This window comes from Xiphophorus maculatus, chromosome 5, assembly GCF_002775205.1.
Source record: "Xiphophorus maculatus strain JP 163 A chromosome 5, X_maculatus-5.0-male, whole genome shotgun sequence".
Classification (NCBI taxonomy): Eukaryota; Metazoa; Chordata; class Actinopteri; order Cyprinodontiformes; family Poeciliidae; genus Xiphophorus; species Xiphophorus maculatus.
The window spans coordinates 24,026,134-24,044,238 of record NC_036447.1 but is presented as its reverse complement, the minus strand read 5'-3'; the positions used below and the strand labels follow the sequence as shown (position 1 = coordinate 24,044,238).

At 40.0% G+C, this 18,105-nt stretch overlaps 1 protein-coding gene across 1 annotated transcript; it reads right to left on the bottom strand.

Moving 5' to 3' along the window:
- Positions 1–606: 606 nt before the first annotated feature.
- LOC102234970 (importin subunit alpha-5-like) lies at positions 607–4,629 on the bottom strand. The gene is made up of 12 exons (XM_014471560.2): positions 4,522–4,629; positions 4,306–4,443; positions 4,149–4,231; positions 2,792–2,960; positions 2,593–2,692; positions 2,427–2,509; positions 2,196–2,282; positions 1,942–2,118; positions 1,582–1,815; positions 1,055–1,237; positions 803–949; positions 607–729 (listed from the first exon to the last, which is right to left on the bottom strand). Exons 1-12 carry the CDS (start codon positions 4,585–4,587, stop codon positions 643–645), a joined length of 1,554 nt encoding a protein of 517 aa, XP_014327046.1. The 5' UTR covers positions 4,588–4,629; the 3' UTR covers positions 607–642.
- Between the last annotated feature and the right edge of the window lie 13,476 nt (positions 4,630–18,105).

Below are 18,105 nucleotides of genomic sequence, written 5' to 3'. Positions count from 1 at the left end.
AAGGGGAAAAAAAAAAAATCCAATCAGATTGCTTCTACTTTGCAGGGGTGTCGTTTGTGCTCAATTTTAAAAGTGTGCTTTTGAAGTTATGTGTTTTAGCCATTTTTCTAAGTCTCAGCATCCAGTGACTACACAAAACGTGAGCACAGCCAGTCATTAAGTAAAGCAAGTTTTTGGAAGTGGACTACAAATTTCTACATGTAACACGTTATGAAATTCTAAATTTCTCAAGAAAAACATGCAAGTTTCAAGTCAATTTGAATGCACCTCTGCCGATTAGCTTTATGGAAATTTGCATTTAATTTTTAGCAGGTCTTGCACCTGGCCACAATAGCAAAAGTATGAAAGATTCAATGACCATTTGCATCATTACAGAAAATGGTCCAGACTAACAAAACCATGATCAGAAAACTTCTCATTTTGCCAGTTTCTCTATTGAAATGCATTTCAGTTTTAAGCTGCAGCTGTACCCTGGTTTTCCTGAACCACTTTAGTTCACAGTACATTTACTGTAGCCGATACAATTCACACCCATGTTTAAGTAGTCTAGTCGTAGCAGGTCATGCTTGGGGGCATTTACAGAATCAGAACCACCATCCATATTGTACACAAGTTTATTTATGATTAGCAAAAAGTTTAAACTTAAAATTCAAAGGTTTTCTGGACATCAGGAGGCTTAAACTCAAATTCAGTCTGGGTTGTATCAACCTGGACTTCCTCAATGTCGCCCTAAAACACAAAAATATATTTTTTAATCATTAAAGACTAGCAGAATTTCCCAGTTTAATGTGCAGAGACTTACATCATTGAAGTACTTCTCAATGAGGTCATGTGCAGTTTGGTACACCATCTCATTTTCATGGTTCTGCAGCATCTCGATCTGTTCCAGTCCTCCCAGCTCTTCAATTAACAGACTAAGCTTTTCGGTTTCTCCAAGTTTCTCTGCAGCCTGAAGTTACAGTACAATTAGGAAGATAAGATTTGTTTCCAGTAAAAGAAATTTTAAAAATATATAAATAAAAGTTACTTCTGTAATGTAGGCGTTTCTACTTACGATGAACATGTTGTTGACTGCTTCCAGTATAATCAGGATGAATTTGGCATCCTTGACCTGCAGCAGGTTGATTATTGCTTCCAGAGCTCCACTTTGCACCAGACTCACCACCTGCTCTACAGTGCCCCCATTGGTGAAGTTTGTCACTGCCCAAACTGCTTCCTTCTGAGTCTTGAAGTCTCCCTTCAGTTCAATTTTAGAGAAATTACAGAAGCAGTCACTCATTTGTAAGCAGTACTGTTTAGTAAAAGGGTTGGGATAAACAATGTCTTTGAAACGCTAGTCGATTTAAACAATGGTTCAATTCTACACAGCTTTATTATGGAGTTCTGCTTAAAAATATGAGGTACTGTTCACGACCTGCCATTGTTTACCAAGTATCAGTAATTTGCCAGCATTGCTACACAAAAACAAATCTTTAAGATCTGGAAGTATAAAACTAAAGTTTTTTCCAGTTGCTATTTTAAGTGTAAAAAATCTGAAAATTAATATTTATGACCATTACAGCAATAGTTGTGTTGACTTGCATTTCTGAGCACTTCTACGAGAGGCAGAAGCAATCCGCACGTGATGAGCTGCTGGATTTGCTGGCAAGGTCCTGCAGCGATGTTTGACAGAGCCCACGCTGCCTCTTTCTGCACTGTAGGTTTTGGGAGCCTCAACAACTTTGGTAGAACATTGAGAACGCCAGCATCAATTGCCATCTGGGTATGCAGGTCAGAGCCACTCACTATGTTCCCGATGGAGCGCAGAGCTGGAGTCTACAAGTCAATCGAATACCACAGATTGCAGTCGAGCACATTTCCAAAGTTAAGAGTCTGGGGTTAAAGCAGAATTATGTCTTGCAAGTACAAACATTTGTATAAAAAAAAAAAGTTTCAGTTTACCACAATAAAGAGCTCCTTGTTGTTCATGAGCTCCACCAACCGTGGGACAATGCCAGTCTTCACAACTAGATCAATGCGATCATTACTGCCATCTGTGAGGTAAGAGATTGCCCAGCATGCATCAGACAAGATGTTCTTGTCACTGAGATGAAGCAACCGGACCAGAGGAGGAAGCATCTGCAGAAAATGCAGGTTGTTAATTCCCCATGTAGAGAGACTTCACAATTCCAATCCAGACTGGTTTTTAAACACACCTGCTGAACTGCAAACGAAGGGGGACATGGCTTCTTGTTTCGGCACAAGTTGGACAAGGTCCAAGTTAGGTTCCGCAAGTAGCCAACCTGCAGATATGGAGAGTTTAGACCTTTAGGGTTCTCTCACCTAGTATTACAAACCTATGTAATCAATTGTGATTTACGCCACAAGTCCAAGCAGGTTAAACAACAAAAAAGTTCCTGTAACCATCCTGCTTAAGAGTGGCTCACTGGTGTGTCTGGGGAAATGCGAGCCAGCAAGGCAGGGATGACATTGCACCCAATGAGGATGTCACGATAAGCTGGACCATCACCTGTAAAATGTCAAAGTAAAAATAGTTGGACATGTTTTCTGAATTCCTTCAGGAGTCAATGAAGTAAGGCAAAAGATTCTGACCTGCAATGTTTCCTAAAGCCCACACAGCCTGCTCGCTGATGTGCAACATTGGTGAGGCCAGCAAGTTGATGAAAGCTGGTACAGCACCTTGTTGCACCACCTGCAGAACAACATTTTTTGAAACCGTTTCATAGGCCCATCATAACCAGTGGTTAGCATCTTATTAGTCTTGTGTTGCCTCATGTGCTGGCGTAGACACCTGCTGGGTATGCCAAGAATTTCCAGAGGCGATGTTGGTGAGAGCCCACGCTGATTCGAATTGCAGAGTCGGCTCGTCATCCATAGACAAGAAGGACACAAACCGTGACAGCAAACCAGCGTCAACGATCTCCTTGAACGGAGGATCACAGCCCTTAGAGAGCAGCTTCCTGAGGGAAGAGCAAACAAAGTTCTTTTAACTGTATGAAGTTTGACTACTTAGTCCAACGATTTTCAGATTGAAGCCAGGGGTAGTTTGGTGTATATGATCAATACTGCTCAAGCATGGGATACATGCAACAGTCACGTGGCTTTAAGACCCAAAGTTTAACAGCAGAATAGCGCAACACATTGACTTCCCCAGAGTCTATCATGGATCCATGTGTCTGCAAAGGAAAGTGACTCGTACATCATGCCAACCACATGTTGAAAATGTGATTCAGCAGACCACACCACTTTCCATTTCTTCATGGTCTAATCCAGGGGTGGGCACTCCTGGTCTAATCGTTGGCACCATCAATAGCAAGTCATCAGCACAGGCACTCTTTATGATCCGTAGTTATCCAATTCCAGACAAATTTAGATGCAGTGTGCGTCCAACACCTGCCAGAACCACAGTTCTCTTTCAAAGCAAGTTGAAAGCTTTAGCTGCCCGTGTGATCTTTGGTTCACAATTGTTGAGATGTTCGTCTTACAGCTCTGACATGCAACAAATAAACTAGAGCAGGGGTCCTTCAAATTCAGGCCTCAAGGGTCAGTGTCCTGCAACTTTTATGAGTCTATGCTTGAGCACAAAAAAAGCAAATAATGCCAAGAGGATTTTAGAGCACTAGACCACATACTGAAGAGGCAAGTCAGATATTTGACTCCAGTGCATTGGACCAGGAACACATCTATAATCTGCAGCTCTCACGGTCTGAATTTGAAGACCCATCGAGTTCAAATCTTCACAATTACATTATTTAACCACAGACTAGAGAACCATGCATGCAATCTTAAGCACAGAACTGCTTGGACTTTATACTTGGTAGGCCATTATATTTCAAGTGCCATGCATCAAAGATGATTTGGCCATGTGCTACAAACTCAAATCCTGATACTGTAAGGATGGGGAGGTAACAAGGATAACACACGCAGCCTATAGTCACAGGAATAATCGTATCATAACTGCACTTTAAAAAAAATAATCTAGCCGCCTCAATATATTACATCTGCCCAGTCTTTCTGCTTTAACACAACTATAAGAGACAAATGCAAACTTTCAGCTTAAGATGTCCCTTCGACCAGCAGGTGCGGCGATCATTTTACCTGTCACCATGTTTATGTTTGGCCAATGAGTGGGAACCCAATCCACCCACCTGGCTGCCTGACATCCTCTGGTCTGGGCCTCCCGATCCTCGCTGTTGACGTCTCTGATTATATCCTCGATTCTGAAGCTCAGCTATAGAAACAACGCTGTTAGAAACCCTACTACTGGTTCAAGTTGTAGTTCAAGACTCCGTGCAGCCAGCTGACCGTGTCATTGTGTTCAGGTGAGACGGCCTCCTCGTCGGGGAGAGAAGACAGTATAATGTTCCTCCTCTTGAGGATACTCTCGTTCTTCTGAGCTTTGCGCAGCTCCACGCACTCAGACACCCGTTTCTCTCGGAGTTTCTACAACAGGTTACAGGTTTGTTTGTTTATGTAAGTTGCCCCAAAACCCAGCACTTTGAGAAACCACTAATAACTTACTGCCAGATCTTTCCCCATGTTTTTAAACTTGGAGACTCGCTTGTTCACGACGCTCTCGGTGGACATGTCGGCGGCTGCGTCCAGCGGTGTTGGACCTCGGTCGGTCTACGAACTTCAACCTTTGGAGGCCAGAGGTTATAGCTGGCAGCACCGCCGCAGGTGAGTCCAATTAAGACTAGCTAATTATCGCTCACGCGTATCTGTAGGATATGGTGGCCCACATGTACCACAATTCAGCGAATACGTCATTAAAATCGAAGTATTAATATAAATAAAACTTAAGTTATGTGCGCTAAATAAACACATAAATTTAAAGCCATTTAAAATTTATATTAAATACAAATCACAAAAAAATTGATTTTTTCAACATAAGAAAAAGGTATATGTAGGTACCAAGTACTTCAATATGTATTTAACTTAATTGCTTCATAGTAGTGTGTTGAAAATCATCAAATGATTTTATCTGCCAATCATAGTCAGCAGGTGGCGCTAACGCTGCTCTAAAGAAGGTGATTTGATGTGTAGGTTTACTTATCAAACGTTTTCTTTTTGACAAACCATGTGATTTTTTTCAGAGTTTAAACAATTAAAAAAAAAAGAAATAGCTGTGTGTATTTTAACAAACTTCGAATTTGGGTTGAGGACCTAAATGTACTATTTACTTAATGTATTTATTACAGTTGTAATAATATTATTACATGCAGCAACATTTATCCAAATATATATTCAGGCTAATCAGTCTAAACATGATGCAATTATTTATTACATTCAGTTCACAATATGTAAACGAATGAAAAAATGCTTTAGACATTGAAATTACTCCACTATATATATATATATATATATATATATATATATATATATATATATATATATATATATATATATATATATATAAAAGTATTCCTGTGTTATTCCCCGCTTGTATTATCTGTCGAATTGTAGCATTTTAATATCTTAATTTATATCAGTGGTTCAAACTGGATCGTTCAATCATACGAGATTCATGAAGTTAACTGGACAGCCTCAGCCCGGAAATGCGTTGGTCCATCCTGACCAACAGATGGCAGCAGAGCATCAGCTTGTGTCTGAAGCTGCACCTGTCAGCAGATCCACATTTTTGACACCAGAATAAAAGATTTAAATCGATCTTGTCAATAAAACTTATCTTCTGTTCCACTTAAATCAATGGAAATGCGTTCAAATATACAAGTGAGTTTAATTCATTCATATCTATTAAAGAAACAGGTAAGAAAAAAACCCAAACAATTCGCAGTAAGGCAAGCAAAACAGCTAAAATTGTCAAATAAAAAATTTAAAAGTATTTATGCTGTATGAGTTTTTGTTTTAATTTTGTTATGCTTCACCCACAGATGTTTGTAAGATAACATTAGTGAACAAACACCATCATGAAGATCAACGACCATGAAAACTGTACAAAAGTACGCTCTGCAATTTGCTACAAGAGCGTCAAATCAAACATGTAAAGGAAAGCCGGTGCAAAATAAAGTAATACATGGGTTAGAATACTAACACTGCACATGATCCTGAAAACACCGTCCGGTCCTCACATGATGGTGGCAGCATCATGCTGCGGGGATGCTGTTCTCCAGCAGGGAAGCAGGAAAAAGACAGGAATGGCACCTTCCAGCTAGCCTAAACAAGCTGCAAGAGCTTCTGTTTAATAGTTTAGATTCAAGCATGACCATGTATTAAAGCGGCCCAGTCAAAGCCCAGATCTAAATTTAACTGGGAATGTGTGGCAAGACCTGAAAATTTATGTTCAGGTGGCCTCTGTCAAATCTGACTGACTTTCAGCGATATTGGGAAAAGCCCTGGCCAAAGAAATCAGTCTCAAGATCATTTGCTTCCTTCAAGAGATATAAAACCATGACGAATAATTTGATCAAAATGACTGAATCAAAGTCAAGATTTAATGCAAATATGCAAGTTTTACTACATTTCTTGTGATTTGCCTTGAGGAGACTTTTGTCATGTCAGTGGTAATTTATTTATTTAATTTTTTATTGCCAAACTGTGTGAATTTTATGAAACGGAAACGAGCCACTTAAGGCTGCAGGTTGATCACATGTTCAAATTCATTTTCCCGCTCTGTGGGTTTGCTGTGTGCTGACTCTTTAAGCGCTCACGGTTCCTCTGGCACACACCGAAGGGTGTGAACTGCTTCTCCCGATTGGCTAAAGTGAACAATGTGGATCTGACAGATCCACTGTGTAGATTAACGGCTTCTCAAAAGTCCCCCACCGACGTGTAAAAGCAACACACAGGGGTTAAAAAGTCACATGAGATCAGGGTTTCCCCCAGAAAACTTGCTAAGCCCAGTGGTCGGGCGCCGAGGCGGACCACCGCCGGTCCACTGGGTTTTTATATTAAAAGATGTCAAGTAGACAGGAAGTGTAAAAATATTACTGGGTAATTACATGTTACGGGAAAATATCGCCAGTGAAACGCTACTTAAACCCACAACTACAGAATCTTAAAAACAACAAATAAAAAATAAAAAATACAGTTAAAATGAATGTCAGTTATTTGCACTTCTGTTTAATCCAAATTAAGTCAGCAGCTCCATAAGGTCCTCCAGGGCTTCAGGGCCCCATAAATGCTAATATTTTAACACAGACCACAGATATATAAAAGCAACATTTGTTTATTGAGATTATCAATGGTGCTACATTTGATTTAATGGTTTTAGCAAAGAATTTAAATTCTTTGCTGAATTTACTATTTAAATTCAGAGGCTTCCGCTGTGTGATTGGTCCGTTCTGATGGCTTTAAATGCATAAAGTATAAACATATCTTCTATAAACCTACTGTATATTTTATGAATAAATCTGCTCTGCCTGTGAAAAGCGCAGAGCAACAGAGAAGCTTGCAATCCAGCTTGATTTTTTAAAAAAAGAAGTGTTTTTAAAAATTATTATTATTATTTTCCTAAAAACAAGACAAGCAACACTTAGTCTGGCGGGGGAGTGGAGGGGGGTTAGTAAAGCATGGTGGGCCGCCAGACTTATAATACACTGAGGGAAACCCTGATAAAGTGTCTTAATCTGTACATCACTGCCCACTTAATTATGATATCTTTTTAAATAAGCTTTGTAAGAGTATATATATACAGTATATGTACATTTGTTTATTGAGATTATCAATGGTGCTACATTTGATTTAATGGTGTTAAATCAATGCACAAACCAGTTTGTGCTGGTTTGTGGATCAAAAATTGTCGTTTGTGCTGCTTTGGCTTTGAAACTATTAATGAAAGGTTAAAGGTCAAAAGGTCAACCCCCCCCCCTCACTTTTATGAAATCAGACAAAATTGGTGTCCAATGTTTTGCACAAACGTAGTCGAGTTAATTGACACCCATTTCGTCTGATTTGAGGAAGGTGGGGGTGCTGGTTTACCTTTGATGACCTCTAGAAACATTTCTTTACATCTATAAAATGATAGCAGCACAAACGAAAATTTGTGCTGCACAAACGTTTGACACCAATTTTGTCTGATTTGAAGAGGGTGGGGGGGGGCAACTTCACTTAGGTGAGTATGGTGTATGTAGGATTAAATAGTTTGGTGCCCCAGTAGATTATATAGCAGGCTGCCCCAGTCATTGTTGACTCACAGTTGCTAAAACCTTTACAAGACCGACTGATTTTAGTGACATAGTGGGTGTAAAATATTGAATAAAATGTTGTGTTACATGACTGGCTTTATTTATATTTAAACTTTATGACATACAAAATTACAAGTGGATCGTCCATATTGTCTCCAAGTGTATTCTGGGTAAAGCTTGTCACCAGCCGTCTACCAACATCATCGTCAGTCACTTGGCAACAGATGGCAAACTAGATAGAGCATTTCTACGGAGTAAGTTAACATGAGTGGAAAACCATGGAGCGGCAAAGTGGAAAGGATGGAAAAAAGAGAGCAAGGAAAAGCCAAAAACTGGACGCATATTTTTGTTTCTCGTCTTGGAGATGAACCGGACTTTTTTGTTGGCAGCGATTCAGACCCGCCAAAACTGCCAGCAAGGAGCCGGACTAGTTACAGGTAGCAACTCTGACATTATTCACAAAGTGTGAGTTAACTGTAGACTTAGTGTAAACTGTATCAGCCCAGCCGCCGAGCTTACATCCCCTTTTCTCTCTGTCGGTGGTACAGCGGCGATGTCAGGGACTGAAGGCTGAGTTATAGTCGCTTTTGACAGTTTGAGTTGAGCGTTTTTGAGCCGAGACAGCAGTATGGCGTTTATAGTTACGGTTTACATTGGAGCCGCCTGGAAGAGCAACTTCCAGATCGTCCAGTTTGTGTGAACGGGGGCGACATAATTCATCACAGGGAGTTGATGTAAATATCCATGCATGTCAGTCTGTCTCCAGTTTGAGTGAAAGGAGGAGCGACCGATCCCTGCTGAGGTAAACTTCAAAAATAAAGCAGCGGCAGCGCGCGAGGTAACGCGCAGAGGCTGCAGCTGTGTGATTGGTCCGTTCTGTCGGCTTTAAATGCATAAAGTATAAACCTATATTTTAGGAATAAATCTGCTCAGCCAGTGAAAAGCTCAGAGCTGCAGAGAGCCTTGCAATCCGGCTTGATTTAAAAATTAAAAAAAAGGTGTTTTTTTAAGCCTGGCGAGGGGGCTAGTAAGGCATGGTGGGCCGCCAGGATTACAAAACACCGGAGGAAACCCTGGAGACGTTTCAACTTTTTTTTTATTCCACTCAAAAAAATCAGTAAATTAAAATGTTGCCTTAAGAGTAAAAATATTATGTTCCTTTTGTTGTATATACTAGGACTTAATAAGAAATCGTTGAGATACAAAAAAAGCACCACCAAATATCTTGTGATATGATGAAACTAACAGCAAAAATTGAGGTGTGTGGATATTTTTTTTACATCTGGAGAAAAAGGGAGAAGACTGCCAGCCTGAGAGCGTCATGAGAGTGGCAGCATCATGTGGTGGGAGGTGTTTGGCAGCAAGAGGGACTGGTGCACTCGACAAAATAAACGGCATCATGACGAAGGAACGTTACGAAACATTGATCCAAAATTCCAGCTAACAATTGTCAGAAGCCCGCAGGAAGAAAATCCAAAATGTTAAAACCCAAAATCATACACGGAAATGCTGTTAAATGCTAACAATTACGTGTGCATGTAAAGAACGTTCAATACATCTTTTATTATTCTGGCATTTAGCAAATAAGCTAGATCATTTTAACTGAGCTAGGAGAGGAAAGACAGAGCAAGACAACTGAGAAAATTGTTTTGAATCTTTTCGTGCACTCTGCTTCCAGCTGCATGCTCTGAGGAGACACAGAGTTGTGCATTCGTAATTTAAAGTTCCCACTATCTGATTTATTAACAACAAAAAACTAACATTAAACATGGACCAGCTGCAGAATTCCTTTAGTATTTGAAACAAATATTGATAAAAAACACAATAATCCCATAATATGAAATTGTCTTTTTCTTTTCAAAATACGTACCTTTGTACTGAGTTACGTTTATATCTTGAATTTAGAGTCTCTACAATTGATTCACTTAAACATAGATTTTTCATTAAGGTATTAATAAGTGATTTATAGACAATAAATTATGCACACACCTCTCTCTCTTTGATCTTTTCCCTCACCACCACCTCCTCCCCCTTTGTGGTTTTCAGACCAACTTGAGGTGTCCATGGGAAATCATTAGTATAGATTATCCTGCAGCACTGCGTCAATACACCCACACACACACCCATACAGCGATTCCTTGCCAAGAATTTGTCCTCAGTAATGCACTTTAAACAAATGGGATATTTGAAACATCCCTCTGCTTAGATGAGATGCAGAGAAGTACACTCTGTGTGTGTGTGGACTGAGGAACACGGACAGACAAACTCGCTCTGATTTTACAAGAAGAAAAGAAGAAGGACGATGCAGTGTGCGGCAAAGACAAAGGTGGGCCTTGTCTGTCTGCAGGAGTCAGCAGCTCTCAGGTATCAAAGGAGAGAAGCAGAACCACAACAGGATGTGGGCCGGAGTGACAAAAGGAGAACGAGTGAGAGCTTTTAATTTGCGTTTGACTTTTTACGTATCAAAGATGGTGGGAATTTCCACTTGGAATAATAATTTTTGAAGAAAGAAAAATGACATTAATACGAGACATTTTTGGGGATTCTGAGAGCAGACTGTGATTCCTCTCATCCTGACCTCATACATTTCCAACATCTCTCTCTCTGACCTTCTGGCTACTTGTTACAGCACCGTTTAGCTCCAGCTGGTTAATATTTCATGATGCCGCTCCAATACCTGCCCATCGATGAGCGGGACGAGACTCACCGCGGGTCCAATCCATCACGCTCAGCGCCGACGAGGCTTCACAGTTGGGTTACGTCTGTGTGTGCTGACAGATCGTTTGTTTGTGCTGACAAAGCCACAGTGGCTTCAGACAAATGGTCTCAACAGCTGGGAGGTCGAAACGAGCCATTCATCATCTGCTCGCACAGTCGGATGGTCAAGAGCAGAAAATGCACAAAAAGTAATTTACAATTATGTGGGAAAGTGAAAAAAATGTTCAGCTCCTCATGAGGAAATGTTACTTTTTGTTACTAATTGTTGGAAAAGAAGATTATGTAATTACAGCAACCCCCCACCCCAAAAAACAACTTTGCTTTATTAAACGAAAATACATTTTGTTTTATTCATTGGACAAAATCTATGAGCAAAAGATGATGGAAAGATGGAAAAAGTTAGGCGCTAATTGTTTTCATAGGTAACTGAAATAAAGAAAGGCATGATAACGTGAGCTTGTTTGTAATTAATAATTACTGAGATAAATTAACTTTTCAACAATATTCTAATTTCATAAATAGGTCTGCAGCACACACACACACACACGCCCACACCCCTACAAGCAGGTGGGATTTGTTAATGGTTGTTTATCCCAGCTAAAAATAAGAATAAATTGTTGACTCTGTTAATCTGCAACCTCAAATTGGCAGTGAGAGATTGTTACTATTTAGTACTAAAACACAATATTTGGGTTTAGGACTTTTAGACACATGGAAGTTTAGGCAACTGAACCAAAAATCCCCCAACATGCTAAACGTTAGGAGAGCGCATTAGCAGGAAGGAAATATCTGATTGTTAAAGAATCAAGACACGTGCCGGTATTAAACTGTGGGCCAAGAGCAAACAAAATCTCCTATTAAATACGTTTCGCAGACTCTGATAACTCCTGACAGCAACGGCGCCGATGTGCGGTTGTGACCTGGAGCCAAGCTGCAGCTGTGAATGCTATAAAAGGGAACGGGAAGTTTTCCGTGCATTGTCCTTGAGCTTGTCCGGTCGGACGCTCATCAGCATGCAAACGTGAAGCCTCTTTTAATCCACCTGTGTCCCTGCAAAGCGGCGGTGCTACTTCCGCACGTGGGTGACGCGCAGTAAAAAGTGAGAGCAGTTTAAAGACAAACCGTGGCTCTAGAGCAGGGGTCTGAAACTCCGGGCCTCGAGGGCCGCAGTCCTGCAGTTTTTAGATGTGCCACAGGTACAAAACACTGGAATGAAATGACTTATTTACCTCCTTCCTTGTGTAGATCAGTTCTCCAGAGCCTTAATGACCTAATTATTCTATTCAGGTGTGGTGGAGCAGAGGCACATCTAAACGTTGCAGGACTGTGGCCCTCGAGGACTGGAGTTTGAGACCCCTGCTCTAGAGTGAGCAAACTCAAGTTTTTTTACTCTCGCATGTCTGGCTTTGGTAGCATTTTTAACACGTGTTGCAAAAGTATTAATGTTCATTCGACCTTTTTCACATTTTGTCAAATACCAGAGGTTTTGGGGTTTTTACGTTAGAGATTGTCAAGCGTACTTTATTCTAAACAAGGGGTGTGTGAAATGCAGCTTGAGAGCCATTTGTGGCTCTGAATTGTGGTTTTCACAAAAAAAATTCTTAATATACTTCTTTTTTTAAGTCCATAAAGTATTTCCCTTTTATTAACCATGTTTTTGCTTTAATTTAAATCATGCAGTAAGTAAACCCCCAATTCCATATTATTGTTCAAAAGCTTCTTTCAGCCCGAAAATGAAATTAATCAACATTGTTATGTTTTGAGTCAAAAGTGATTTACAGATCGCTTTTTAAACACCATTAGTCTATGTTAGTAATTTTATTAAAATCTTATTTAAGCAGATAAAAATGTAAAAAAAAAAAAAAAAAGTCACACAAAAAAAAATTATATGTTCTGGCTTGACAGAGCCAGCGCAGTATGATACGTCATCTACCCAGAATGCATTGCAGCATAAACTATATGGTGTGTGACAACATCTTATTTCCATTCATGAAAACTAGAAAAACTTACAGTATTTTTACTTGTTTTTACAACAGAAATAAATCTTTTTAACAAACCTCTAAGGACTTCAGGTCAGCTCTATTTACACTGACGTTATATTACAGATCAACTCTATTGTAACAATTAGGAGATTTCTGAATCAAGAAGTCACCTGTGGGTTGCTACATGACACAATGTTAGAAAGTTTAAGGGTTATGAATACTTTTGCAAGACATCAGAATGCACAGAATTCAACTTTAAAAAGCCAAAATGAATTCCTGCTCTGCTTGGTTGACATCTGAACCTTCATCAACATTTAGGCCTCGAAGCGGCTGAGCGTCATTATCTGACCGTGAATCAGCCGAAACAAGAAAGGGAGTCAAAGTGGTGGGAGATCTGAGTGAGGGGCTGCAAAGATGCAAGGCTGGGAATTTCAAAGGTGTTCAGACAAATATGAAGCCAAGACAACAACCAAGAGTCCACATGGACTCTACAAAAGAGACGGAGAGAGGGTCGAGCGGAGGACATAGTCGACAAAAACATCCTTCATTCTTGACCGTGCGCAGCAAAAAAAAAAAAGAAAGCGCCAGCTGGCAGGCAGACAAGCAGAGCGGGGGGTTTTCGGGGGTCCAGACAGAACACTAGAGGGCGAGTGGATGCTGGTGTGGGGGAGCGTGAGGCAGGTATCAGGTGTATCTGAGCAGAGAGGCCCCCGACACGGGCTTCTTCAGTTCAGCCAGCTCCCCGGCCTGGACAAAGGCTGGACCTCTGGAGCTTCGCCGGCCCGCAGACAGACCAGGTAATATTAGAAGGACTTAATGGCTCCAAGACAAAGGGAAGCTGGTTAAAAGAAGTTTGCAACATGGGAAAATGTTGGGTTAAAAACTGTTTTCTAACGTCCTGAGCTGTTGTTGTTGTCAACTGGGACATTTTTCCCACCATGAGTCCTTATTCCCAAAAAAACACACGAGCCGGCAGGAATGTAGATACATTTAGTTTACTAATTCTATCAATAACCAAGTAGCCAGTGTAATAAAACTGATAATTCCCCAATATACTAATATAGAAAAGTGACTATAAGCCCCAAGCATGTCACATTTTTAACACTTTTATTTCTTCCAGTTATTTTTTTATGCAAAATATTGCAATGATTTTTGTACAAAAATGCTTAAGTTGGCAACAAACCATTGCCCCAAAATTAATCTTTGGCTTAATACACCTATGGTGTTGAGAGTTATCCCATTTAATGTGATGTCAGCCCAGCCTTTCCAGGCTTGTACAGGTTTACCCCAAACTTTTATAATTCAAAGAGAGAGCCTTTATCGACAGAGGAAACACAGAGCAGCGATGAACCACACAAAGACGGGAGACTCTGCCAAAGTTACTCTTGGAGAGCATCAACGGCTCATCGAGGAGGAGAACTAAATGTGTTCAGGATTAAAGAATAAGAAACCCACTGGACATATAAACTATGGAGGAGGATCTGTTCTGACAGAACACAAAGTTCAGTCTCAAAAAAGGAAAAAAAAAGCATCTTAATGACCCACAAAAATTTTGTGAAAAATTTCTGAACATTTACGAGACAGAAGTAGGACTTTTTGGTAAATGTGTGATTATTAGTGATATCTGATATAATGTTCTTTTACCAAACAGCATTTGGTAAAAAAAAAAAAACAACAACAATATGTCAAGATTAGATTACATCAAAAATAATAGTGGTAGCATGATGGTTTTTTGGCTGCTTTAATGCTTCAAGACCTGAATAAATTAACTGAATTTAACCATGAATTTTGCTCCGTATAATCCAAATTACACCTGCAAGTCAATCTCTGAATGGCTGAAAGAACAACAACAACATAAATAACAGTAATGTAAAAGTTAAGGTTTTTGTTTTGGCACTAAAAAATAAAATGCTCGTCCACAAACTCCACTTTTTCAAATTTCCTCAGGTTATCTTTGTCTGATATTGTTTGTGAAAGATTTAAATGTGACCAAAAAGCAAAAACAGATTAAATGTGTGTGGAGTCAAATATATTTTCTAAATTTGGTAAAAAAAGAAAAAAAGAAAAAAAAGAAATTGTGCTTATACAAGCTGTGCCAAATTGAAAAAAGTTAATTCTGTAAAAATCTGTTTTTATTATTAATGATTATTATTAGTCAAACAATCAGCCTGCAGTACAATTACACAATTGATAATATCAAAAAGCATCTGCTACATTTTAAAATACATTTCAAACGCGTTAGATGTCCAGAGAAATTTCAAGTGCTACAGTAAAAAAAAAAAAGAAAAGAAAAGAAAGAATATGCGGATGAGGGTTTTAGTCAGCCTAGCTGGCATATTTAACTCCACCTCTGCTTTGTGCAAATACTTTAAATACTCACTGATCTTAAAATGTTGGGAGGGGGGGGAGAGAAAGGTTGGACACAGTTCAGTCAGCTACTTTTCTGAGCGCGTGTTCCTGACAGAGACGGGAGTTTGTTCATGAAACCGATCCGTGCTGCAGAGCCGCCGCGTCTGTGTGCGACAACACAACAACATCATTAACATCTGTGGAAGAAAAGACAATTTGAGGTGATGCAGACACAGAAACATGGAGCCGAATCCAAACAACAATTATCATACTTAAGTGACACGAGGATATGTTTGTGACGGCGTGTGCTTGCAAGCTGCTGCTATTTGCTTTACATTGTACATTTGGTATTTTACCAAAGATGGAACATTCTAAAGATGAACAGCAAAACCTTTTCGAAACCTTTTTATGGAAAACAAATGTCCAGGTTTATTTAAGTTTGGAGTTGGACTGGGCCATTCTTCCACGTGAATGTTTAGAGTTGTCCACAACCATCTCTTGCAGCTTCTAACATGTTTTTTTTTTTCTAGAACTGTTTTGCTTTCAACTTCATCCACCTTTCCATCAGCTTTTTAGTACTTTGTTTATTTAGAAAAAATGAACACAAAGGTGTTTTGCTTTTGTTTGTCATGTTAATAAAGGCCCAAACAAGGACTGAGTTTGCAAATTAGCATGTGGCTAACAAACCTTCGTACAAAACAACTGCTGCTTTTTTATCATGTAACATTCTTCACTGTGCTGTCCTTGATTAAATACACTTAAACTGAAAATGTAAAAATATGTTGTCAAAGTATTTTGGACAGACCTAGAAACTTTGTCCAAATCCTGTCCTAAGTTTTAAGAAGGCCAGAGGATTCATGACATATCAAAAGTATCGGTATCGGTATTGCAGATACTGATACTCTCTATTAATCTTTATACCGGTCTGATGCTGAAATATGAAATGTCTCACACCAAATACAAATGCACACCACACTGTTTATATTTTTGTTAATAAGGAATCTGTAAACCAAATATTTATTATCATCTTCCCATTTTGCAGTGATATACTACTTCATTTTGGTGGGGTCACATGAAATCCCGATATAAACCATGGAAGGCCAACAGTTGCAGAGTCAGTCAACATGTTAGCAATGTGCTGCAGTCTACACCACTGAAGTCTGGTTTTGCATCGCCGCCTTTCCCAGGATTTCAGAATTTCATCTACTTTGGCAGAGAAGAGCTTTAACACTCACATGTGTTACAGTTATGTGATGCATAAAGGCATTTGCAGTAAAATTCTTCCAAGATTTCAGGCTTTAGAAAAATCTTGCAGTGGTGGCTGGTCAGCAAAATGAGCGGCAAATCAGCTGTTATTTCAGATGCAATGTATATATTATATTTGGGAACGGGGATGTAAGGAGCTACAGCAACAGGTGAGGACTCGGAGCGACTCAAAAAGTCGAGACATCAAAGCGCGGTGGAAGAGAGAAACAGCTGGTCAGTGTGTGTGTACATGAACACACCTTCAAAGGGGACCCTGGATGTCCTGGACCGTCTGACTTCAAGCACCAATATGGGACACACACACACACACACTCTGTCTCTCTCCCTCTCTCTCTCTTGCACAAGCCCACCTGTCATTGAGTCTCGACGTGTGCCTGCATGAGTTCCTTCTGAGTGATTAAAACGTACAAAGTCGCTCAGAGATAAATCACGAACGCGCTGTGGATGCTCAGAGGGCCGAGCGTGTGCTGACTCGTCCAGGGCTCGATGCGCCAGATCAGCCGGGATTCCTGTCGTTCTGCAGGAGAAATGGGACCTTAAAAGAGGAAACCAATTAATGCCTTTCAGATACATGTTTACGCCAACTTCTCATCTGTGTACAGACGGGGTCATTTAAAGGCTTGTTGTAACTCCCATAGTTCGTCACATTGTTGCGGAAAAAGTCGTTCAAATTCTTCTCTACAGCTACTGCTATAGCTTGTTGAGGTCTGTTGGCCTTCACCTGAACCAGGTTGAGGGCTGCAGTTTGATTACACCAAGGCACCACCTTTTCTTTTCATCTTCAGCCATTCGGTTGAGGAGTTTCAAATAATGTTTCTATCGATCATCCCATTTACAGCCGTTCCATGGCCTCACATTTGACTCCTGAACACCTCAGTTTACAGAGGAGTGTCCACGTCAAGTGACTGACTACAAAATGAGCCCAGATCATCAGCCCTCCACCACAAACCCTAACAGCTGATATTTGGTATTTGTGTCGATGTGCTTTGTTTGGTCTTAGGCCAAACATCTCTATCGTGGTCTCACTTGCCCAAAGGACTTTGTTCCATAATTCTGGTGGCTAATTTTGACACAATGTTGCAAACTTAAGGCGTGCTGCCACTTTTTTCCAGAGAGAACAGACTTTCTCCTGACAATGCTTCCAAACTATGCTTGATTTGTCTCTACAACCTTTGGTGTCATGAACGTCAAGGGTTAGCATGCCTTCTAAAGAGTGTAAGATTTCTAATTTCTTCTTTTCCTTGCAGGTATTTTGGGCGTGGCACCTTTAGGTACTATTCTCTGGGTAGACTGACAACTGTCTTAAGCGTTTTCAAATAGTGGACGGTCTTTCTCCTTGTACAATGATGGGCTTGTTTGGAAATAGCCTCATGACCGTCTCCAGACTGACTGGCAGCAACAGTTTTCCACCTTGACTCTCACCTTTAGGCTCCAGAAGGATGATCAAACTCCAGCTTTTACAGAGAAACTCTGACTTGCTCATTGGTCAATCAATATGTTTGGTTGCTAAGTTCCCTATTAAACCCCAACATATATACACTGGCAACATTTTTGTTTAATAAATCATATTTGCTTTTTTGGCACTAATATTTTGATTTAAAACTTGTAGAATTCATTCTAGTAACCACATTTATGTCTGAATT